The sequence below is a fragment of the Daucus carota genome, chromosome 8 (assembly GCF_001625215.2).
Source record: "Daucus carota subsp. sativus chromosome 8, DH1 v3.0, whole genome shotgun sequence".
Classification (NCBI taxonomy): Eukaryota; Viridiplantae; Streptophyta; class Magnoliopsida; order Apiales; family Apiaceae; genus Daucus; species Daucus carota.
The window spans coordinates 11,062,960-11,090,036 of record NC_030388.2 but is presented as its reverse complement, the minus strand read 5'-3'; the positions used below and the strand labels follow the sequence as shown (position 1 = coordinate 11,090,036).

General features: G+C 33.4%; 1 protein-coding gene across 3 annotated transcripts; it reads right to left on the bottom strand.

The window, feature by feature from the left end:
* Positions 1–343: 343 nt before the first annotated feature.
* LOC108199423 (uncharacterized) lies at positions 344–4,964 on the bottom strand. Of its 3 annotated transcripts, none has more exons than XM_017367229.2 (7): positions 4,723–4,964; positions 4,497–4,618; positions 3,398–3,533; positions 3,249–3,307; positions 2,944–3,163; positions 2,280–2,395; positions 344–702 (listed from the first exon to the last, which is right to left on the bottom strand). In XM_017367229.2, the coding sequence occupies exons 1-6, from the start codon at positions 4,781–4,783 to the stop codon at positions 2,286–2,288; spliced, it is 708 nt and encodes a 235-aa protein (XP_017222718.1). In that variant the 5' UTR covers positions 4,784–4,964; the 3' UTR covers positions 344–702; positions 2,280–2,285. The 3 variants fall into 3 exon arrangements, with proteins under 3 accessions (XP_017222718.1, XP_017222717.1, XP_017222719.1); XM_017367228.2 differs by having other exon boundaries at positions 2,944–3,178; positions 4,723–4,912; XM_017367230.2 differs by having other exon boundaries at positions 2,944–3,178; positions 4,497–4,631; positions 4,723–4,889.
* Between the last annotated feature and the right edge of the window lie 22,113 nt (positions 4,965–27,077).

The window sequence follows — 27,077 nt, the reverse complement described above, 5'->3', positions numbered from 1 at the left end:
ATTTAAAATTTTAGTGGTCAAAAATTGATATAAAGTTACCACATAATGATTTCTGAAGAAAAGTTTGAGGTGGATACTGCAAGCCTGCAACAACCAATTACTCTTCCTGCTTTGCAAAAATTTGAATGTTAAAACAGGAAAAATATTGGGTTGTTTGGTTTAACTTAAAAGAGGTGACTTCTTATTTAAATTAAAGAAGTAGAGTAAAAGTGAGAATTAAATAAGTTAATAAAGTGTTTAGAAAAAAAGTAGAAGCTAGTATTCTCGGCTTCGGTGCTTCTACTTATTTCCACAAACTGGTCAAAAAAAGCAGAAGTCAAAAGCAGAAATATGCGCATTGACAGGATCCTACAAAGATTCACACTTTTTCTGCCATTACATATCACCGTGATTACTTTTATCACTCATATAAAGGTTCAGACTTGTAACATGCAAATTTTGAATTGTGTACAAAATCTACAAACTATATAAGCCTAATAGTTACCAAAATGGAGTACAAGATCCATGATCTGCAGAAACATATGCAGAAGTGTACATGACTTGATACATGTACAGATATCCAGATAAAGTTCCTACTACTGCAGACTGACAATTTTAAATGATTGTAAGTTTCACTAACTAAATATATAACTTCAATTACTGTAGCCAGTAGCTAATTCATAGAATTAGTCTTCAACAAATGAGCGGAGATGTAAAACACACCTGCATATACAAATATAATAACTTTAGGCTCCTCATCTTGGGTAAGAGTAAATTAAAGATGTAGACATTCCACTAAAATAATTTAAAAAAAAAAACACGCACACACAAAACCAAGTTCAGATAGAATTTAAGAATCATGCTTACCTTCCAATATCTACGTACCACCAAATTTACTAGCCTTAATTATTGTTCAAACTTCAGAACAGTATTAGGTACTGAAAGTTCTGAATATTTCCCAAAATTTCTTTCCTCCTGTCAGTTTATTTGCCGGAAGCAATGAATTTCTATATAGTTCTCACTCGTGAAATCAAAAATTTCTTAATCATTCCTAATTCCTGGCCAAGAGTGTGAAATTAAAGATCTCAAATTCGCATACTTGAATTAATTGTCATATCTCATATATTTTAAAGTTTGCAATTGAAGGGCATCTAGACCTTATGTAGTGAATCAGCTATAGTGGCCAAACTTTTTGAGGTCTGTTATTATAAAGCCCAGGATTTGTCAAAATCAGAGTTTTGAAGGTTTTTTAGGGATATATACACGTAATTTCCAAATTGAAATATTCTTTTGACTTTTCTTTCAGGATGATGTAGCTCATTATGCTCTGCCCAGTTTTTTTTGGTGAGGTAGTATGTAATATATGGTCAACTTAAAGCATAAACCTATAGACAACTACAAGATGCTCGGTCTATAAGTCATTATCCACGAACCAGAGACGGTCCTCACTTTAGCTCAAACTAACCAAATCTACTGCACAAGCAAGCTACTAGTTGATGTTAACCAAGGAATTAAAACATTGATATGTATATAATATAAAATTATTATCTAGGGATTAAACTAATCAGAACTTGTCAAGAAATTTAATTACAAGTAAACGGTTTATTAGAAATATTCTAGTATATGGTAGTATATTAGTCGGATGAGTTTTCTTCCATAATTTATGTTTGTAGATCATGAAAATAAGGTAGATGTTTAGAGTATTTTCCTTATAATCAAAATATTATTACTTCTCAGGTAAGTATTAAAGCTATACCTCTAAGTCCTAAATAAGGAGATGTAATCTTTTACTATTTGTCAGACTTATATAAACTATATTAGTGACACTTTCCGTTTTTCATGGGTTTAAAGTCGCAACCCACAAATTGATCTCTTTTGTTGTTGAGATTAGAGAAATACTAGGCATAGTGGTTAATTAATAACAGGAATCCAGTAGATATAAGAAAATTTTATAACACAGTCACCTAAAAAAACCAAAAACACCGGTTCAACCAGCAAAGAGAGCCAAGAAAAATCATTAAATATTTCCCTGGCCATACCATTAACCCAAGAACCTTTGGAGGTAAGTGCCAAAATTTGTATGTCCAATATAGAAACTGCAATATTCTAGTAATCTAATTTCATATTTTATTCCTTTTTGCACCTGCAACACTGCAATGACATCTAGAAGGCCCTCATCTTTGTTTTTTCTTTTTTACTATTTATTTTTGTTTGCGTGGGAACTCAAAGATGACATAAGTACAATTGAAATCGCAAAATTATATTCAAAAGACAGTGACGAATATAAATTATGAACTCACAATCTATTACTCCGGTTTCAATTGATTTTGAGGTTGTGCAAAGAATTCTTTTGCATTGTTTGCCACCTCTGCCTCTACAATAGCTTCCAAAACTAGGTCAGATCCACTGACAGTTCCTGGCATCAAACATAATAGATAATAAGAACAGGACAAAAAAAATTGCACAGACAAGTCTTTTGACAGAATCAACAACAAATTATGAAAAAAAAGAAGCAATAAGTACGACCTTGCTTGTAAAGGAAGAGCGCACCACATCTGGGACTAACTAATGTCTAATTATATTCACCATATAACTTATGCCTAAATTTAGGTTATAATTAAACTCTGCTTAGGATGCTAATTCATCTTACTATAGACGAGTGCACATTGAGTCACCTCATGAAATTAAAGGTACCCATGATAGGGATGAAGGCCTTTTACAAAAATTCAATTACACAGATAAAATCGCAAAGAAGCACAAATTTAAATTGCAAGAGGACTTCTCATAGCGAAGCCATCAATCACACATATAAAACAGATTTCAGATATTCTATTACACTTATCTGTCATGACTCATGAGCACCTGACTAATGCTTAGAACCAAACTTGCAACATGTAAAGAATAAGATAAATGTTGGGTAACAGGTGCCACTTGGCCCAAAAAAAGTGGGAAAAAGTTTTTCACCCTTGCGATTTGGTAGCAATCCAGCACTTTCTGCTGATACAGGAAGGACGGCAAGAAGACCAGATTTATCACTTATATCACTAGTCCCAGGCCCAGAATTTAAAGCAGAGGATTCAGCCAAACTTGCATAAGCCGTTGCTTTGCTGTATATATCAAACGAGCTTGAGGCAGTTGCTTTGCTATGGATATTAAACGAGCTTGAGGCTTTTAAACCAGAATCCTGCAAATAATCAGGCTATGTAGATGTTAACAGAGGTGTCATATATATTCAAATAAGAAAACTATTGCTTTTGTATTGCACCAACCTTGGGAGTAGTTGTCCTTGATACGTTCTCTGTTATTACTTTTTCTGATTCTGTGCTTTCTAATCCACCCCACGTAAAAAGTGTAACTAAATTAGGTGCTCACACAAGATATAAAAAAGTCTTTTACAGATTATAACAGAAGCTCATACCATTTGCTGCGGTTGTCTGATCAAGATTATCTACCAGTCTTGTCGTCAATTGACCAGGATTCATAAAAGAGACGGTTCTAATTTCATGACGTATAGCTTCCAATTGAGCCATTGTATCTTTTAGTTCTTTATGCACCTGTATTCAAATAAAGCCGTATAACCAAATTGCAACATAAATGTAGCAAAACTCTGATATTAACTTTACGTACTAACAAAAGAAAGCCAAAACATTATGGTACTCAGAAGATTAGCAAAACTACTAGTAGGTCCATGAAACATGCCTTGCAAGAGAGATTCATCTAATAATAAATAAAATATATTATATTTTATTTACTTTCCTCTCCATGGTCAGCATAATGCAATATGTTCATTAAGCGAGAATATGATCCTACAATCACACTCTAGAGTAAATTTGTCACAGTTGATAAAATACAAAAACTACTTTAATTGAAGAACAAAATTCCTTTATCTTTAACTTGTATATAGTCAGAATTCAGTTTATCCTTTTGAGTCATAAATAATTACAATGCACTTTACTAATTAGTAATCCCCTGGAATTTTTATAAATATATACTCACTGAATATCTCTGTAGAAACAAGTGAAGATGAAAAAATTTACTTAGTATACACTTGGTTATATGCAGAAAAATAAGAAGGCCAGTGTAATATTTTAAAAAAAAAATTAATGACTGGGGTAAATGTTATCTTCTGAAAATTAATCTTTTTACCATTTCTATATTCCGTTAACAATTTTGAAATGGGACAGAAACTTGTATGAGTCCAGTAATTTGGAACAGAGTACACAATTCACTTCATTCAAAGATAGATTTGATCATAATATTCAAGGTCTGTTAATTGAAAATGATAAAAATGATAAAATTCTTTCGTAAACAGGAACCTTGAAGCCTAATAAAATGAAAACTAGTACTTGCCAGTTGCCACATTAATAGCTCGAAAGTTGCATAAATCTTCCAATATCAACAGAATACGAAGTGAACTCCTGACGAAAACTATCTAGGAATTGCAATAAGTAAAAATAGAAAGCCGATGAATTGAGAAGTAAGAAGATAATTATAGGCAGGGATTAGAGAGGAGAGACCTGCTGAGCTTGAGACTGGTGCATTATAACATCAAACTGACCACGAGCTAATTGAACATAACCAATGGCACGACCAGCCATCCTCCCTGCTAATCTCGATACACGGGGGAAGTCCTTTGGGCCTAATAATTGATTCTATTCAATTCAATACAAAAATAATGATAATATTGTGTGAAGAATGGAAGAAAGAAACAGAGAGATAGACATATACAATTGAGGTAGGTACCTGTAAAGGCAACAACAGCTCCGATCAAGAGGAGGAGCTGTCCATAGGAGACTCCAAGCATATCAATATGAGGCGACTACAAGAATCAATGCTCTGTATCTCTATTCGCTTTCTACGTTTTTCTCTACCCCTCTCTCTCTCTCTCGACCTTCGTTTATTTTGTTTCAAATAAATATCACTTTAAAATTTTCTCAATTTTGTTGAGAATGATAGCCCTTTTACCGTCCAGGTGCCGCCGTTTGGGTCGGTTGTATTCAAAATCTTAACTCACCTCATTTTATTCAACTAGTTCGAGAAGCCGCGCGTTGCGGCGACCTATAAAAATTATATTAATGATTTAATATTAATATTTGTATAATAAAATAATTTTATGATTGTCTATAAAATGTATATTAATGTTTCAAAATTAATATTTGTAGGATAAAATAAATTTTATATTATAATAATCTTAATGTAATACTAATATTAATATATAAAATTGCAAAATTGGACTATAATTCATGATGAAAAAATGAAAATAAATTTATACACGTAATTAACAATTTAAAGCACGACGAATCTTAATTTTATTTGTGTGGTTTTTTTAAAGTAATCACGTTCTTACATTGTCACCTCCCTCCAATTTTTTTGGATTGATTGTGCACAAAAACATCTAACTTAAATCCGTGAGATAGCGGTCTATAACTACACTTGCTTGTAACAACCTTTATTTTTTAATATTAGATGAACAGCTTTCACTTAAAAGTTGTTTGAACAGAGCAAACAAATTATGCATGAATAATTTTTTCCTATATACAAAGTAAATCGTATAAAAATTAACAACAACAAACATTCTGATGAACAAAACAAATATTATAAAAGAATAACCAACAAACATACATCACTAATAGTTAATCTATTGATATCATCCATCAATATCATGTCAAGACTATATTTTTTTCCCATGTTTGGATTTGTCGACTCCCACGTAGCGGTCTATAACTATCTTTGCTCGCAACAACCTTTATTTTTTTAATACTGTATAAACATGCTTCACTTATTGTTGCAGAAGAACAGCACCATCGAGTTAGAATTCGTTGCTTGCAACAACTTTTATTTTTTTTAGTACTGTATAAACAGCCTTCACTCATCGTTGCAGTCGAACAGCACCACCGAGTTAGAAATCATTGCTTGCAACAACCTTTATTTGTTTAGTACTGTATAAACAGCCTTCACTTATCGTTGCATAAGAACAGCAACACCGAGTTAGAAATCGAGCAAGAGAACTATAAGAGGTTGTGTTTAGATGATCCAAAACCTTACAATCTATAGGGGTATTTATAGGTGCAGAGAGACTTGTGTGCTACTCTTTCCCATAATAAAATAATCTGAAACAAAATCAGATTAAAACTTTCAAGATACTATATTCCATAAATAATATGAAAAAAAATCAGATTGTGAAACTTGCTTCTAATATACCCGAGACTAAAAAAGGTAGTTCTAATTTTTGATATTTTTCATCCAAAAATTCCAGAAAATTAGAAAAATAGAACGGAGCGATGTGAGAGGCGCCACATACACGCCCCTCGCTTCTCCTTTATATAAATATATTGATTTTAATAATTTTCAATCCAATTAAATTTGAGTTTAAATTTTATCGGTTTAGATCTGTTAGAATTTGGTTCGGTTTAGATTGGGTCGGGTCGGGTCGGCTAAAATATGGTGCGAAGGTCAGCAACTTCTTTTTGGGGTTAAATAGCTAATTCGTAACTGAGTTGGTTAAAAACTTGCGGTTTGGTCATGTTGTTGAAAAAACTTTCAAACACGTAACTTTGTTTCATATAATTTTCAATCGAACTATTATGCTAATAGAAACTTACACAAACGTTAAAAGTCATTGACTTTTAACGTTTTCCGTTAGTTTACCCGTTAACCTGACCCGACCCAATCCTATTTACCCGTTTCTCTGCTTTTATCTAGAATTACCAAACACTCAGCTTCAATTCCTTCAAAACTCTGCTGCAGCTAGAACTTGGGTCCGAGATAATGTTCAAAATTACATTCCAGGAGCTATCTAACAACTCCTCAAGGTGATCTTCAGTATGCACTGTTCACAGCACCGAATGTGGTCGTAACAGATCTGGTTAATAATGATCAGTACAGGAACCTATTTGATGCATTGTTGGATACTTTGTATTTTGGCCACCACTTGCTTCAGGGGTTAGATAAAATTTTGAACATAAAGGGGCGGAAAGAGCTTCCTGGGAGAAAGAAAATATCAGCACAATCAACTCCGTTTTGAGAAAAATCTGATATTAAATGGTTCCCATCTTTTGTTCCAGCTTGTAAGCTCAAAGATCCAACGTGATTATGCATGTATGCACTCCACAGTCCACATAACCAAGAAACCAAATGTTGATGAGAGGACTTATTATCGGAGAGGCTGTCAATTAAGCAACAGGGGGTGATGTTAATTATATTTGGGATGATGTTTTTGAATTATTGTTCTTGTTAGTGATCTTTTTGCAAGGCTACTTATTTCCGTTAATGTTTTTAACAGAGCTCACAGGAGTTACTGATATGAAAGTTTTTAAATACTTCATTAGTTGACTGTGAGCTTTTTCAACAACATGACCAAACTGCAAGTTTTTAACGAGCTCAGTTATGAATTTGCTATTTAACCCCTTCTTTTTGTGAAACAACAAAATCGTCTCATGCCAGTTTGAAATAATATGCGAGCACAAAACATAGACTAATCTATACTATACTATAATAAGCCAACATGGGTATAATTTGTAGTCCAAGATTTTAGTTATATTTTTTGGTTTGGTACTCTCCTTTTGGTACTACAAGTCTGTCTACAAATGTGGAGTCTATCTATTAGTCTTACATTGTTAAATAGTTTCAAATACTAAAAACACTCATAACAATATATTATCATATAATATTTTATTAAAAAAATTATAATGATGTTATAAATAAAATTATAAATATACAATTTTGAATATCTTTTTTTAATAAGAATCTTTATATAACTTCTTTTAAATTTAATGTGTTCTATTTCAATATAAACACGAACCATTACATAACCCTTTCAACTTAAAAAAAACCAAGATTACAAAATTACGTTGAAATTCGATTGATTAGATCACTGAATCTTTCAAAGGCATTACACGATCGTCTATGTTTGGAAAAGATTTGAATTTTCTGATTTTTTTAATTTTTAAATCTACGTGTATTAAATTCGGATTAAATGTACTAAAATCCTGATATATATATATATATATATATATATATATATATATATATATATATATATGGGTTGCACTCTACACAGAACACTTTAAAAAAAAGGGATCTTTTTAAAAATACCCATCTGTAAAATTATTTTTTTAAAAATACTACCATCTTTTTCATTGTTTTTAAAAATACCTTTTCATAAATTTTTTTTTTCAAAAATACGATTTGCAACCTTTGCAACCTCATTTGCAACCTTGGGCGGCGCAGCCGTAAAAGTTGCAAATGAGGTTGCAAAAGTTGCAAATAAAAATGGAAATGAGGTTGCAAAAGTTGCAAATGAGGTTGCAAAAGTTGCAAATAAAAATGGAAAGTTGCAACAGTTGCAACTGCAATTGCAACTAGTTCAACTGAAAACTGTAAGTTGCAAAAGTTGCAAATGAGGTTGCAAAAGTTGCAACTGAGGTTGCAACTGCAGTTGCAAAAGTTGCAACTGCAGTTGCAACTTTTGCAACTTCATTTGCAACCTCAGTTGCAACTAAATGCAACTGAAAACTGTAAGTAACAACAGATGTATGTTGTGCCCCTGGCGGGGCCGTTAGATTACAATAGAATCAACTGAATGCAACCATATGCAACTGAATACAACCATATGCAACCATATATGCAATTACAAATCCTGATTTCAAGTTCCAGTTTTCGAATGTCATTTTCGACCTCATTTTCGGAATCGATATATATATATATATATATATATATATATATATATATATATATATATATATATATATATATATATATCGATTCTGAAAATGAGGTCGAAAATGACATTCGAAAACTGGAACTTGAAATCAGGAATTTGGTTGCATATGAAGTTGCAAAAGAGGTTGCAACACGGCTGGCGCCGCCTGGAGTTGCAGATGAGGTTGCAAAAGTTGCAAACAGTATTTTTGAAAAAAAGATTTTATGAAAAGGTATTTTTAAAAAGAATTCTGGAAGGTAGTATTTTTGTAAATAATTAAAGAAAAGGTAGGTAGTTTTGTAGATTTCCCTAAAAAAAAGAACAACACAGAACACTGTCATAACAATTCATTTTTCACAAATACTTATTTGTTAAGGTTATAACTACACAGCTAAACAATAATTAAACTTAATTTATGAAATCTAACATCCAAATTATTGATATGAAATATTATAGAATCCAGAACAGAATCCAGAATAGAATCCAGAATAGAATCATATAAATATATTTTTTGCACGATTATTTTACATAGAATCATGTTATTTTTAATAGATATTTATTATTAAACATGGTGGATACTATTATCATTCATAATAAAACGTTATTAAGCTTAAAATTTGAATTTAATTCAAGTTTTAGATGAAATTCTATATTTGATTCTAAAGTGTTCTGTGTTGTTCTTTTTTTAACAGTGTTCTGTTTTGAGCAATGGCCTATATATATATATATATATATATATATATAGGGGAGGGTTCTGGTACAAACTTACAAACTTACAAACTTTTTTTGTTCAACACATATATAACTTGAGTTCAACATTTTTTTAACATATTTTGTTGAACATCGATTAAAATAGTGGTGGAGAAGTACATAAACCAATTTATAAATGTAAGAACTAAGGTAAACATGTTATATAACTGATATTTATGTTTCTAGACCCTACCCAAACCCTAGAGGTATAATTTAAACATCTTTTTAGATATATTCAACACAATGATAATTAGTGTTCAACACCCGATGTTGAACCCCAGTTATATATGTGTTGAAAACGCGATTTATTTATGCGTTATTTTTAAAAATTGTGATGTTTTTTGAAGAATTTTCAACATGGATACTTTATATAACTAAGGATTAACACGATGGGAGAATAAAAAAAAGTTTGTAAGTTTGTAACTTAAAAAAGTTTTTATTTGATCCTATCCCTATATATATATATATATATATATATATATATATATATATATATATATATATATATATATATATATATATATATATATATATATATATGCCATTACTCAAAACAGAACACTCTTAAAAAAAGAACAACACAGAACACTTTAGAATCAAATGTAGAATCTCATCAAAACCTTGAATTAAATTCAAATTTTAAGGTGATTAACGTTTTATTATGAATAAAAACAGTATCCACCATGTTTAACAATAAATATAAATTAAAAATAACATGAAAAGATATATCTATATGATTTTATTCTGGATTTTATTCTTGATTCTAGTCTGGATTCTATAATATTTCATATTAATAATTTGTATGAGTTTGGATGTTAGAATTCATATATCAAGTTTAATTACTACTTAACTATGTAATTATAACCTTAACAAATCATTTTTTTATGAAAAATGAAGTGTTATGATAGCGTTCTATGTTGTTCTTTTTTTAAGGTGTTCTGTGTGGAGTGCAACCCTATATATATATATATATATATATATATATATATATATATATATATATACATATATGTGTGTGTGTGTGTGTGTGTGTGTATTTATTAGGGTATTTTCAAGTAATTGGGAGAAAATATAGTCAGTTGAATAATATAATTTAATTAAAATTCAATCCATTAATATTAACATACTAATAGAAAGATGTTAAAATTTAAATTATAAATAATAAATTATGAACTATATACCCGCCCGTGCTTCGCATGGGTTAAAGGCTAGTTTGTGTAAAAGAGAGAAGTTAAAATGATAACAAACAAATCTTCAAATTCAGGATTACTTTCTCTAAACTAATGTGTTCTTTTTTTCTTTTTTCTTTTTTTGTCACAAGATACTTTCTCGTATAACGAATTGTATCAGAATACAAAGCTGCTGCCAGGAGTTCCTTTCGTTGAAGAAAGTTTACCATCTAACCCTCAGACATGCAGAGATAGCTGGGGACACTTAGACAATAAAGCTTTAATGTTCGGTAAGAAAACACCCATAAGAGGTCCCGCTATCATTTTTCCTTTCAACGTAGCCTGAAAAATACAATACAAACAAAGAGTATAATAAGTTCATACAAACAATAAAATGATAAAACTATCTAAAACCGATAGAGGAAAAGAGTCAACAAACTCATAATACAAAATAAAATATCAATATAATTTACAGAATAAAGAAAGTAAAATCAAAAATTAATGTGAAAAATCAATGAAAAATCTACACCAAAGAGATAATGAGATCTCTTTGGTTAGATACCTAATAAAACAATAACTAATAAAATATAGATTTCACCAAAAAATAACTGACTAGTAATATCAATAAATATTTAAAATAACAAAATATAAATCTCACCAAAAAATAACTGACTAGTAATCTTTATTAACACAATATAAACTTGGTATGCACCAATCTACCAATCAACCATTAATGGCACAATAATACCTCATTAAGGCACAATAATACCTCATTAAGGCACAATAAAATCATCTTTATGGCCCCCGTGAATTATGGAATTCAGGTACAATAATCAGCAATAAAATTCTATCATTTACTCTTCTAGTGAAAATACAAAAAATTTCAAATTAAACCATGCAAAGAAAAATCACATTCCAAAGACAAACAAAATAAAAGAGTGTCAACTGGCCAATCAAAAACTATTAAAACCAAATAATATCCAAGAATACAAAGCTACAACTAAAATCATGCAATAAGTCAGAATAATCTAAATTCATCACATGCACTAATTAAGCCACCACTGCACCTCCACTATCACAACCAAAGAACTACACACATACATCATGAACACTAACCAAAACTAAAAAAGAAACAAGGATGCATAAGAAATAAAGAGTAAATAATCATATAAAACATAAGATTGATTACACATATCCAATCTCTACACATTCAGAAGAAAAAATTATTGCATAATTATATCTATTCATGAAAAAATGACATATAAATCACGCCACAATAATCTATATAGTAAATCAATCAATAATCACATAAGAAAAATCACGTAGATTTATGTTATGGGAAGATCACACCTGTTTTTCCTATTTTTTTCTATTGTATTTCCGCATATCAGCATCAGTAGTGAACCCGGAACAGATGCCCCGGAGAGAACCTTCGTTTATCTTAGATGGTATAAGAATTACAGGGGAATAGATCAGGAAGAGGTGCGTATGCCCAGAAAGAATACAAAATCTAAATCGGCAGAATACTTGATTAATATCAAAACAATTATCAAGTAAATAAAATGGGGAAGCCGGCAAAACCACGAGAATCACAGAACATTGAACATTGAACAGCTCTCGCACCATCACACTCGGCCAAATACACAGGTCTACACACACACGAGACCCCACGCACACACCCACTAGTACACACACCAACGCACCCATACACACCCGAATACACAACAGCTGAATAGGGAGGGAAAAAGAGGGAGAAGAGACACAGCGGTGGTAGATATTGATTCGAGTCTTCTGTACCCAGGGCCGTGCCTGAGATTTGAAGTGCCCTGTGCAAAATATAAAAAATGTGCCCTAATAGTGCCCTAATAATCTAAAAATATACAAGTATATGAAATGATAAAAACTGGTACAAAATTGTAAAAATCTTGTTACAATAAAAGTGCATAAAATAATTTTTTCCATATTATAAAAATTAACTGAAAATTGTAAAGAAATAAAACAAGTACCATAGATAACATAAAATTATATGTATAAAATTTTTCTAAAATAAATAAAGTATACATATACAATTTTAATTTATATTATATGTATACTTGTTTAAAAATTATATAAACCCCTTACTTAATTCATTTTATATTTAAATTACTGCTTTCATATTTGATACACACACACACACACACACACACACACACACACACACGCTACACATGTATAAATTAAAAATGAATATAATTTAAAGTAAATTAGTTAATAAAGATTGAATCATTATTTTAGTGATATAATACTATATATGGTTATCAAGAAAGAAAAAAAAATAGTATAAGCAGTTAAATTAATTAATTTTAATGAAGTCATTGAAGTTAGCAGTTAAATTAGAATTTTACCTCGAAGGTAACCGTGACAATTTTCAATGCAAGTATTTATTTCTATTAACATGATTATATATTAGTAATTTTTTAAAGAATTTATATAACTTATTCAAGATAATATTTAAAAATTATTGAAGTGTATAACATTTTTCAATTTTTTTTCATTTACAATTTTTTTATCTTAAAAATAAAATTTTCTTTTTTTGCTATTTTTTCATTTTGACTATATATATATATACACCTACATAAAAAATGTGCCCCTAACATTTGAGGGCCCTGTTCCGTCGAACAACCCGCACACCCTCAGTCCCGGCTCTGTCTGTACCCCAGCAAATTGATACAATCGCAATCAACTAATGTGTTCTTCTTGATAATGCTGTAATCTTGGTTAACTGCAAAGTAAGCTTCCTTCAATCCCTCATGTTACGCTATAAAACCATAAAAAAAAAAAAACACAAATGCATGTTCCAATAGTCCTAGCGTTGTTGTGCACTACAATACATAAAGTAATATAAATACAAGTGTACTTTTTAAACTAGATAATAGATAATTATTAATATATAAGTGTCCTATATGGCTATGTCCAATGTAATTTGTATCAAAACACATCGGTTAAATACTAATAAAATCCTAACCTGGATCGGTTAAGTCGGGTTTGAAACCCATAGGCACCCCTATTTAGTTCATGGTTGAGAAAAAAAAATCCAATCCACCTTAGACCGTCTCCAACGCAGGCCTGAGTGCTGCGCTGGCGACCTGTCCCTGGATCCATGTTTCGTTTATTGCATTGGAGGAAAAACTGGACTTGGCCGGGGCCCGAGTTGGTGGCCAGCCAACTTGTGCAGCTTTTCTATTTTTTTTTGTTTTGTAGCACATGGGCTTGTGTTTATCAAATATAATATATGAAGTGAATGAATGAAATCATTCATTTATGCGGACTCGGGCTCTAATGCGGTGGAGCAACACAGACAACTCCAAAACCAAACTACATTTTGCTTGCGTGGCTCAGAAAATGGGTCCTACAAAACTTGGATCCGGGTTTTGCGTTGCTGATGGTCTTACTGACCGGGTCGAACCGTCCAAATCGTCTTTTGCAATACTCCTCCAATCCCATTTTATATGTCTATTTTGATATTTTACAAGTTAAATTGACCATACTTTAATCAAAATTTACATGCACCATATAATTGAAAAAAATAACAAAAATTATATCATTAGAAAATATATTTAGTCTATATTAATATGTAATTTTCAGATTTCAAAAATAACAAATAGATAATTTGTAATGTTTTTCAAAAATTGGTCCAGTTGACTTCTTGAAAACCAAAATAGACATGTACAAGTGGACAGAGGGAGTAATATTTAAGTGAGATTTTAGTAAATTATATATGATATATAAATTTTAATGAATTATATTATATTTTAATTTTATAAGGATTTTATATTGGAAATTGATGTAGGGACTTTAAGATTTAATCAGTACAATACTTTAAAATTTCAATAATTATGGCGATATTTCAAAAATTATGAAATATACTTAACAATCTCATAAATCCATCATTTTATGAAGTCCAAAAAATTCACTAATATATGCATACCATCTATTAGGATTTACAAGTGATAGATTGCAGTCAACTTAACATTTTTATGTACTTAAGATTTTTTCTAAGTAGAACATATTGTCACAGTCAGAGTATGTCTTTGTAGTGTCTTTTTCATAATTGTCAATGTAATACAAGTATGCTTGGAAGAAGTTCAATTCATATTGTTCATGCCCCAAGACGCAAAAAGGAATGACAACAAGAATAAAGGATTGCTACCGTCAGATGGTTGACAGCAGCACTACTCAAGACAGACAGTTGCAAAGTCACAATAGCAAGAATAAAGGACTTCATTTAAAGTACTGTTGATAAAATTGAATTCTATAAAATATTAATGACTCACATTATACTTGTTCAAATTTATGTTGCTGACATAATTTTGGGTCTATTGATGAAAAACTTTGCAAAAATTGGTCAAACTTATGAAAAGTAAATATGAAATAAACATGATGGGAGAACTGACATACTTTCTTGACTTGCAAGTTAAACAAGTATATAAAGATATTTTTATAAGTTGAACAAAATATGGTCTATTAATTAATTTTTAATCAATTCCTCAAATACAACAACAGTTTCGAAAATCGACGAAGACGACTTCATGATACCAATGCATAAGTTCGAGTTTGTTGACCTTGACGATCTATTCAAACTTGCAAGTTCTTATGCTAAACCAGATAGTCCTGACTTTTTAAAAGGTAATAGCTTCTAACATTTCCTTCAAAGTTTCTTTTTATATGATTTTTTAATTATTTAAAGCTAACCTTCAACTTGAATTTTAATCAGATGTCATTGGAGTCGTGGAAGAATACCAAAATTTGAAAGTCATGCAAATCATGTATGGACCGCCGAATATTGTGAAAATTTCGGATCACAGATGGAAACCTTATCAATTTTTCCAACAGTTTAAAACATTTAGGAGTCTTAAACATTATTGTGTTTTGTTCTCTTTCTTTGATATTTTAAAAATTCTACAGGTAATCGGTTAAAATAACCATTTGGGGTGATCTTGCCGTCCAAACTGAAGCTGCCTACCAGAAAGTTGACATAGATACGACTGTGATTATTGTCAGTTGTACTAAGTCCAAGACATATATGAGCAAGCCCTCTTCATATTTGTTTTGACCTTGGATAATCTAATATATCCTGTTGATTTATCGTATCATTTTACTTCGAGATATTGATCACATTTCTATCATAAATTCTACGATTGAGTAGATTTTTGTATGAACTAATATTGTCTCTTTTTTAAAAGTTTATATAAATTTGGATATCGATTTAGTAACTGAAATGAGGCACAAGTGTGTATGTTTTAAAATCAGATTAACACTTATTCACTAATTAAGAAAATTGGATTAACGGGATGTTGCATCTAAAATTTCCTCACTCAATATAGGTTGATCCAAAAAATCTACACTGCTAGAGAAAAGCTCTTGGTAACAATAGTGGAAAAGCCTGTTGTTGATGTTTTGAAACTATGACCTTGAAACAATTAGGTCATATCACAAACGCAACATACAAGAAGGTTGGACAGAAAATTTTATTATGGTGAACGCAAAAAAAAAAAAATACCTGATGCAGAAAAAAGGTTTGAGGACATTTTAACAAATATACAAATGGATCGTCATTTTGGTATTGAGATTTTATATAATCTAAATATTCCAATGTAATTTTGAAATATAATAGGTTCAGGATAGTGATATTTAGAGAAGATTTTAACGGCAACAAAAATGTTGTCGGGCATGATAAAGGTATGATAGATTTTGTTCAAAATCCGTATCTTTGCTTCGATACTAAAATATTTTAACAATCAATATCCATAATTTCAGAATCAAACTATCATTGTCTTTCCTGTGAAGATCAGGGCCCTGTTCGAAAATATAGTCATGCTTAAATTAATATTTTTCGATGATAACCTGTCGTTAAAGAATCACTTATACTCCGCAATGAATGCATATGATCCTATCGTTCAAAGTTCTCGCGGTCAGAAACATTTATGTATTATATTCTACTTCAACTATTGGGTGAACGCCCGATCTAACCTTTTCTACTCAAATATTGTCTATAATAACCACGGACGAATTAGATGTCCAAAATAACCAGTGGCACACACATGTGACAAATGCGTGTACCGTATACACATACATGAGATGCGGAAAGCTGCACCAATAACTTGTCCTCCTCACTTAATCCCCAGTCTCCACATGCTGAATCTCTATAAAAGCTCAATAGAGTACACGCATGTGTAGTATGCGACTCCCCCTCTTAATTTTTGTTTTGATTTTATTCCACCCAGTGTACGCATTTGGCACATGCGAAGTGCGGATACGCATACAGTGAATATAGCTGATATTCTAGAGTAAAAGCACATGAACGTTAGTGAGAATGGTGTTGCCTTTAAAGCAATGTCTTTTTTCTGTGTTCGTTTCAACATCTGATGTTTTGATTTTGAATTAAAAGTGGGGTCATTGCACGCATTCACCAAATGCAAAACTGTTTGGGTAAAAAAGACACTTAGCCCAATAACTGATATTTTGGGCAACCTATATATAAAATATTGTTATTTTGAGCATTTTCTCTCAACTATTGGGTAAGTAAGTTAAAGACAAAAGAAATTTAATTATAATTATAAGAGGCTACTTTGACAATTTATATTCGTATTGCATATAAGTTTTGAAATCATTAATTCCCGGATAATTTTGATTTTTCTGTTAATCATGGCACCCCAAGTTTCGCTAATTCCACTTAAAAAAAATAAAACTAGTTGATCAATAATTGGTTTGGTCAAATCTAATCAAATTTTCATGTGATTATTTTTTTAGATATTATTTAATTTTATTATGTTTTTTCTTATGATATTAAACAGAAATTTGAGCTCTTTTGAAAGTTGGCTATCATTTATAAATGAATGGATGAAAGATTTATCATCTACATATTCAGTTTGATTTCTAGTAATTGGTGTATTTATGTATATAGATTTATGTAAGTAAATAGTCATCATTTTATAAAATTTTAATATCTTATTTAAGTTTATATCTTCATAAAATATAATTTATTTAATGTGATAGTGTTATTTTACACCAACTATAAGAAAGATTGTAGAAGGGGGGGGGGGGGGTTGAATACAATCTTTTACAAATTAAAAGATTCAAGAAGCAATACACTTAATCACAGTAAAACAGAAAACACCAAGTATTTAAAAATACGGGTGGATTGAATGATCCACCCGTGAGATTTTATATAGAAGAATCTGTGGATTGATTACAATTCGCACAGCTGCTGGTTCATCACTCAAACAAGTTCTAACTCTCAGATTTTTCTCTCAAGTAATTTGAACAAGTTCAACTGATGCTTCTAACTTGGTTATATACTCCAAGTTTTACAAAGCTTTTAGCTAGATTACAAAATGCACTCTAATCTAAAAACAATGCTGCACAACTTTGTCTTATGCATGCTTTCTGAGATGTCTTCATCTTTGACCATCATCTTGATTTGATCCAGATTGCACTGCATGAGATAAGTATGTTTATGCTTCTTCTTTATTTTCCTAATTAGGCTTCCATGTCTATTTTAGTGTAATTCGATCCATGTGATTTGTCAGACTTAAGCTCTAGTCACTTTCAACTGCTCTTTGCTTCATCAGTTGAAAGTTCTGGTTGCTTTCAACTGCTCTTGACTTTATCAGTTGAATGCCAGGCTCATCAGTTGAATGAATTACAAACTTCATCAGTTGAATGCTGTTCCAGTCTCATCAGTTGAATTCCTCAACATCATCAGTTGAACACTTTGTCTTCAGTTGAATGCTTGATTTTCATCAGTTGAAACATCATCCAGTCTTCATCAGTTGAATAGTTACATCTCATCAGTTGAATATCCTTCACTTAGATAAAATTACATGGCATTGGATATTTACAATTAGCCATCCTATTCTACCCATCCGTTGATAATTCCCAAAGACAAGAGATATAACAATTACAACTGAAATTTGATAAAGATTCTAAGTAAGACATGTTACAAAATGTTTATGTTATCATCAAAAATTATTGATTCCTAACAATCTCCCCCAATTTATGACTGGAGAAGATGCAGACATAAATTCTACACTTGATGATAACAAAACATTAATAAAATGAAATGCAGAATTTAAATACAAGAGTTAGAAAAGTTTACAGATGATTATGCTCCTCTAGACTGAGCAGTTACTTGTTCCTAGAAGATCTTCTTCTTCTGGACTTAAGTTTTTCTTCAAGAATATTAATCTGTTTCTGAAAGATCCTGTAGAACCATTCTTCATCACTATCTTGTCTGTTGAGCTTGGATTGGAGAGTCTTCAGAGTATTCAAGCTAGCAACCTTGAGTTGATCTTTAGGTCTGAAAAATCTCCTAACACCTTGATTGTCCCTAAATTCCATGACTGGAGTAGGTTCATGGTGAATTTTCTTTCCAGTGTAGGGAATTTTCAGCCTTCTTTGCAGACTAGCATCTGAGGACCATTCCTTCCTGATCTCAAGGATTCTCTTTAGTACCATTTGCTTTGCAGGTGGTGTAAATCCTCCTGTCCTCTTCATAGATCCATATATTTTTGTTAAAGAGCTGAATCCCTCAGAATTCAGAACTCTGTGAAGAGGCCAGATGACATCACCTTTGTTTTTGTAAGAGAATACCAATCTTTCAGGTAATTTTGAAGTTGCTTCTATTCCTCTTACTTCTTGAAGATCATCCAGCTCCAGCTCCAACTCAGAAATTTCTTCAATGTTAGCAATAATGAGATAGTCATCAGGATTTTCAGGTTCTTTTGGAGGTTTAGGAGGGTTAGCCATCCTCTTAGCCACAGACTTGACTTTCTTCTTAGGCTTGGAAGTTTCTTGAACAAGAAAAGCTGGAATTGGGATATCTTCCAAGTCAATTGGCTCCTCCTTTGGCATTATTGGCTCATCATGGAAGTTGACATCTGGATGTACTACTGTGGTGTCCTTGATTGGATAGGAAGGCTTTGAGATAGGCTTTTCTGGCACTTCTTCTCTTCTCTTGGCTGCCTCAGGCATCTTAGTTTTAGATTTGACTCTCTTTTTCTTTGGAGAAGATTCAAGAGGCAATCTTTTCTTATTTAGAAGCTCAGCTGCCAACTCCTCTTCCAGCTCAATAGCATACCTTTCATCAACCTCTATTTCTTGATTTAAAGAGAGTTGAGATTCAAACTCCTCTTTTTCACATTCTCTGGTCACCTCTTCAGCTTTTGCAAATGAGTAGTGAGGATGGCCAGTTCCAATAAACAGCTTTTGGCCTTCTCTGTAGATGATGGCAAAATGAGCTTTTAAAGCCACATCTGTACAGTCTTTGTAACTTTTGATCTCTTGGCCCAAAAGCTTGTATTCATTTTTGTCAGGCCTGGCTAGTGGAAAGTAGATTGAGCTTGAGTCTTTTCCAGGCTTGGAGTAACCACGATTGCTTGGAGATAGAATGGCCTTGAACTCATTCAAAAATGATGGCTCACCCTTTTCTATCTTGGAAGGAATGACAATCTCAGGTGTAATCACCCTGAGAATTGTAGTTGTGGTTGGAAAAGAAATTTGAGCTGTGGTGGCTGTAGAAGATTTCTTGCCCAGTTGAGCCACTCTCTTTGCAATAGAGTCCAATTCTTTCATCCTTTCAATCTTTTGCTTTTCCCTTTCAGTGTGGAAAGGAGGAGGAATTTGGCTGATCAATTCTGCAGGAGTTGGTAATTCTTTCTCCCTCTTTTTGTTAGCAGCAAGTGTAGGGGATGGACTGGGAAGTGAAACACCAGAGGCAAGAAGAAGATGTTGAAGAAGTCCAGTCTGAATTCTTTGATGCTGCAACATCTCTTCCATTCTAGAGTTTAAGATATGGACATTTCCTTCCAGAACTTCCACTTGCTTTTCCAATTGGAGTTGCTTTTGCTCAGATTCAGAAAGAGCTGATTTGACTTTAGCTGGAAGCTTTTCATCAATTTGCTTGGTCAGATCAGTCTTAACAGAGGCAATGAGAGAATTTAGATGCTCTATCTCATGCTGAAAATGGAGAGATTGATATTTGTGAAGCTTGAGATTGTCTAGAGCCTGACTGGCAATAGTGGTAGAGATGGCTGGAGAGGAGGATGAGCTTCCAGATTGTGGTTGAAGAATGGTGGAAGCTTGCCTTTGCAGCTCCATGCTAACAACAATTGCATTGGCAGACTGCATGGAGAGCTATGAAGGTAGAGAAGTTGTAGGTTGTTCAACAAGAGATTCCTCAAGAGCATCATTGAGGTCTTCATCACTATCATCATAATGAAAGTCATCTCCAGCATTGGCAGGCAGAGCTGTAAGTGCCTCCTTTGCTCTAAGCATAGAAGATGTAGTGTGAATCAGATTGAGGTGCCTCTCAGCTGCTTGGTTATCCAATCTGGCAAAGTCTTGAATAGAAGACATCCCATGAGTAAAAGTCTCAGGGTCTAGTGAAACACTATCCAATATGGATCTGTATTCAGCTTGAAAATCTTGTTCACTAAACCCTTCATTGACACCTGCATTTCTCTCAATTTCTCTCTTTTCTTGCATCAAGGGCTCCCCTTGGCTCACCACACCACTTACCTCTCCCTCACTTACCCTTACTAAAGGGTCACTCTTATCCTCTCCTTTTTCCTGGCTAGAAGAAAATGCCAGACTCTCCACACCCTCTCCTTTTGCCAGCTCACTAGGCTGCCTCTCCACTCCATAGCTCACTCCACTCAATCCTAGAAGTGTTTGTGCTACTATGTGATCAACTGCTGTAGAAAGAGGTAAATTAATTGAAGTAGCAGCAGTTGTCAACTGATGAGGGACATCAGTTGAAACATGAGTAGAGGAGGCATTCAACTGATGAGAGCTGTTAAGCAGATCAGTTGAAGGACAAAGACTTTTCAACTGATGAGGGAGATCAGTTGAAGAAAATGAAGAAATAGGTTTAGAGGCTGTGATAGTTGAGTCTGTGGTGATTGATTTTAAAGAAAAATCCACAGAACACACTGTCACAGAAGAAGGAAGTGGAAGAGAAAGATCCAACAAATCATCAAAATGATGATGATCAATCTCAGAGGGGGGCTTCTCCATGAAATCCAAAGATGGAGAATTTACAAGTGTGGTGTGAATTAATTCCACATCCACAGAAGAGGTTGGGGATTGTGTTTGAGTAGTAGAGATGGTAAGATCATAAATATGGGTGATTTGTTGAGATGAAGAAGGGGGCTGTGATTCCACATTTACTGGAGTCACATCAATCTGACTTTGAGAAATTACAGGCATAAAATCCAGAATAGATGCCTGTGTGTGTGCAGAGTGCTTAAGTTTGTCACTTCTCATCTTCTTTCTCCCATAAGCTTTGATTGGTGAAGAAGTAGTGTCCCTCCCCTTTTTTATCTGTGTCCCTGGTTGGGGACTATTTTCAATAGCAACATCCTTTTGGGAGGATGCTGCTAGGGATGAGTTTAATTCCATATTAACATCTACAGTCTTTTGGGAGACTGCAGAGTGGCCAGGCTGGTCAGCACACACCTCTCCATCCTTATGCTTAGGGCTTCTTTTATGTTCACCCTTTCCCTCCCCCTCACAACCTCCAATCACACTCCCCTCAGTTTTGTGTTTCTTGGATTTTACAACAGATGTCTTTTGGGAGGCATCTGAGGTTGGTTTAGAAGATTTGGTTTTAGAAGGTTTTGCCACTTGTGTGGACTGTTGATGGGCCTCTTCAACAGCCCTGATGGCAGAAAGCAAAGAAGGTGAGGGTTGAGAAAGAGTAGTAGGAAAGCCATGTACCTCTTTTTCCTTTCCAGCCTCCATTATTGGCAGGTACACCACCTCCAAGGAGGGGTATAGATTCATCCTAAAGAGGTCTTTAAAGACTCTCTTTTCCTGCACAAAACTGGGAAGCTTGGCTTCCTTGTTAGTGATAACTAGCTTTTCATTGAGATGATTAGCTAGCATCATAAGAAATCTGACATAATAAATATTCCTAGGTCTACCAGTTTTATCACCTAGTTTCTCCCCAATTTCTTGGATCATCAAACCACCAAAGTTGAAATATTCATTAGTCAGGTACATGTAAAGCATTTGTAGAATCTGGGAAGTAAGAGCATTGAAGTTACTAATTTTACCAGAAAATGCCTTAATAAAAGCATCACACAGATAACTCCATTCTCTCCTAAGACCTCTTCTTTCTATTTTACCTAAGGCATCAGTTGGCAAAACATAATTCATGGCATAAAGTAAATTAACCAACTGAACATCACTAGGCAAAGATAAAACAGTGTCTTCAGGTATTTTAAAGCATGCTTTCATAACATCAGCATTTGTTAGGAATCAATAATTTTTGATGATAACATAAACATTTTGTAACATGTCTCACTTAGATTCTTTATCAAATTTCAGTTGTAATTGTTACATTTCTTGTCTTTGGGAATTATCAACGGATGGGTAGAATAGGATGGCTAATTGTAAATATCCAATGCCATGTAATTTTATCTAAGTGAAGGATATTCAACTGATGAGATGTAACTGATTCAACTGATAAAGACTGGATGATGTTTCAACTGATGAAAATCAAGCATTCAACTGAAGACAAAGTATTCAACGGATAATGCTGAGGAATTCAACTGATGAGACTGGAACAGCATTCAACTGATGGAGTTTGTAATTCATTCAACTGATGAGCCAGGCATTCAACTGATAAAGTCAATAGCAGTTGAAAGCAACCAGAACCTTCAACTGATGAAGCAAAGAGCAGTTGAAAGTGACTAGAGCTTAAGTCTGACAAATCACATGGATCGAATTACACTAAAATAGACATGGAAGCCTAATTAGGAAAATAAAGAAGAAGCAGAAACATACTTATCTCATGCAGTGCAATCTGGATCAAATCAAGATGATGGTCAAAGATGAAGACATCTCAGAAAGCATGCATAAGACAAAGTTGTGCAGCATTGTTTTTAGATTAGAGTGCATTTTGTAATCTAGCTAAAAGCTTTGTAAAACTTGGAGTATATAACCAAGTTAGTAGCATCAGTTGAACTTGTTCAAATTACTTGAGAGAAAAATCTGAGAGTTAGAACTTGTTTGAGTGATGAACCAGCAGCTGTGCGAATTGTAAAACAATCCACAGATTCTTCTATATAAAATCTCACGGGTGGATCATTCAATCCACCCGTATTTTTAATACTTGGTGTTTTTCTGTTTATTGTGTTCTTAGTGTATTGTTCTTGAATCTTTTAAATTTGTAAAAGATTGTATTCAACCCCCCCCCTTCTACAATCTTTCTCATAGTTGGTGTAAAATAACAATTGGTATCAGAGCGAGGTTCCCAACAAACAGGGAAAAAGATCAACACTGCTAGAGAAAGATGGGAAAGAAGGATGCTGGAGTAAAGATTCCTGTTCTTGACAAAGACAACTATTTTCACTGGAAAGTGAGAATGCATCTGCATCTGTTGTCCATTGATGAAAGCTATGTGAATTGTATTGAAAAAGGACCTCATGTCCCCATGAAGGTCTGCACAAGTATTGGAGCTGATGGTGAAGACATGGTAGGTAAGATGATTCCAAAACCTATCCATGAATATTCTCAAGAAGATACTGAAGAAGTGCACAAGGACAAGAAAACCATGAATCTTCTGTTCAATGGTTTGGATCAAGAAATGATTGATAGTGTTATCAGCTGCACAAGTGCCAAAGAAGTTTGGGACACCATCAGGACCATCTGTGAAGGGAATGAGCAAGTGAGAGAGAACAAGATGCAGCTTCTGATTCAACAATATGAGTCATTCCATTTCAAGGCTGGTGAAAGTTTGAGTGATACATTTAACAGATTTCAAAAACTGTTAAATGGTCTAAAGCTCTTTGGAAGAGTATATCAAGTTAAAGATTCAAACTTGAAATTCTTAAGAGCTCTTCCTAAAGAATGGAAGCCCATGACAGTCTCTCTCAGAAATACACAAGAGTTTAAAGACTATACTCTAGAGAGACTGTATGGAACCTTAAAAACTTATGAGCTTGAAATGGAGCAAGATGAAGAAATTGAGAAAAGCCAAAAGAAAGGGCATTCATCTGTGGCTCTAGTTGCATCTCTGGAGGATACTGTCAAGGACAAGGGAAAGTCTCAAGTTGAAGAAACTGAGAAGTTGGTCAAAGAGGAGAGCTCAGAGTCAAGCAAAGGAAGAAGAAAGGAGAAAGAAGTAGCTGATTCTGGTGAAGAAAGTGATGGAATTGATGAACATCTAGCCTTCCTGTCAAGAAGATTCTCCAAACTGAAATTCAAAAAGAATTTTAATTCTGCAAAATCTTTTAAAGGCAATCCCAAGTCTGATAGAAGCATGGTAGACAGATCAAAATTCAAGTGCTTCAACTGTGGGAATGCAGGTCACTTTGCAAATGAGTGCAGAAAGCCTAAAGTTGAGAAGAAGTCAAGTGAAAACATTGACTACAAAAAGAAATATTATGAACTTCTCAAACAAAAGGAAAGAGCATTCATCACAAAGGATGATTGGGCAGCTGGAGATGATTCTGATGAAGAGGAGGAGTTTGTCAATCTAGCTCTAATGGCCAACTCCACAGATCAAGAAGAAAACACTGGAAGCAGTAGTCAGGTATTCACTACAAACCTAGTTGAGTTAACTAAAGATGAATGCAATGCTACCATTAATGAAATGTCTACAGAATTGTATCATTTGCATGTTTCTTTAAAATCTCTCACTAAGGAAAATAGTAGAATTAAGGAAGCTAACACCTTTCTTAGTGATAGAAACAGTGTTTTAGAAGCTCAATTTATTGAGTTTGAGAAGCTGAAAATTGAGTGTCAGACAGCCAAGGATGATCTCTTGGTTGTTCTGAAAAGAGAAGAGATCATAAGAAAGCAGCTTGATAAGGAACAAGAGATTATTGCCAAATGGAAATCTGGTAGGGATGTTTCCACCAACATCATCAACATGCAAGGTAGAGAGACCTTTGTAGAGAATGAGTGGAAGAGGAGTAAGAAAGTGCTTGAGATATCTGAGAACAGTTCAGGTGATGAGAATACTGATGATGATCATCAGTTGAAAGGCAAAGTCATCAGTTGAACAAAAACTCATCAGTTGACAAGAGTGTTCTCAAGAAGCTTAACAAGAAATATGGTCCTGTTAAAAAGAATTTTGTTAAAGGTGAGAATAGTTCTTCTGAGACCAGTGATAGTATTAATAACACTATTAATTCCAGTAACAAGAACAAGAAGAATTTGGATACTAGTGAGCATAAATCTGAGGAGACTAAAAAGAAGAAAGGAAATAGAAATGGCAAAATAGGAGTTAACAAGCACACCAATTACACTCCCAATGCTAGTGCTCTTAGGAAAACCTGCAGCAAGTGTGGTAGTGTAAATCATTTATCTGCCAATTGTAAAACTGTGATTGCTCCTAATTTGTCTTTGCCTATTCCTATGACATCTGTTCCTCACATGAATTTATCTGCTATGAATATGATGCCTGGTTTATTGCCTCACAATCCTTATTCTCAGCCTAACATGCCATATATGTTCAATCCTTATTTCAATGCCTTTAACATGCCTCAATTTCATTCAAACTTGCATGGAATGAACAATTTATGCATGTCTCAAAGGCCTGTGTTTGAAAACAGAGTTGATATTCCAGTTTCTCAACCAAAACCAAAGATTGAACCTATTCAATCCAAGGAAAAGGTTGAGAAAATGGAAAAGGCTGCTAAGACTAACAAATCTGGACCCAAAGCAATTTGGGTACCAAAATCAACTTGATCTGTTTGTGAAATGTGTGCAGGGAAACCACAAGAAGAATTTGTGGTACTTGGATAGTGGATGCTCCAGGCACATGACTGGTGATTCCTCTCTGCTCACAAAGTTTGTGGAGAAAGCTGGCCCTAACATTACCTTTGGAGATGACAGCAAAGGATATACTATGGGATATGGCTTGATTGCAAAAGAGAATGTCATCATTGATGAAGTTGCATTGGTGTCTGGTCTTAAGCACAACTTGCTTAGCATCAGTCAGCTCTGTGACAAAGGTTACAAAGTCAATTTCACTCCTGCAGCCTGTGTTGTCACCAAAGAAGATGACAACAATGTGGTTCTGATTGGACAAAGGAAAGGAAATGTGTATGTAGCTGACTTCAATTCTGTAAAGTCTGAATCTATCACTTGCCTCCTCAGCAAAGCAAGCACAGATGACAGTTGGCTATGGCATAAGAGATTGTCTCATCTAAATTTCAAAACCTTGAATGAGTTAGTAAAGAAGGATTTGGTAAGAGGTCTACCTAAGTTGGAATTCTCCAAAGATGGACTTTGTGGAGCTTGTCAGCTAGGAAAGCAAAAGAGAAGCTCTTTCAAAAGCAAAACTCTTTCATCAATTGTGAAGCCCCTTCAGCTCTTGCATATGGATTTGTTTGGACCAGTCAACATCATGTCTATTTCAAAGAAGAAATATTGCCTAGTGATTGTTGATGATTTTTCAAAATTCACTTGGACTTTCTTCCTACATT

Excerpts from the sequence above, each read along its gene's own strand:
- LOC108199423 (XM_017367228.2), bottom strand. The coding sequence starts at position 4,783 with ATGCTTGGAGTCTCCTATGGACAGCTCCTCCTCTTGATCGGAGCTGTT. Across the intron at positions 3,179-3,248 it reads CAAGGACAACTACTCCCAAG|CCTGATTATTTGCAGGATTC; the intron begins GTTGGTGCAATA and ends ACATCTACATAG. Across the intron at positions 2,396-2,943 it reads ATTGCTACCAAATCGCAAGG|GAACTGTCAGTGGATCTGAC; the intron begins GTGAAAAACTTT and ends GTTTGATGCCAG.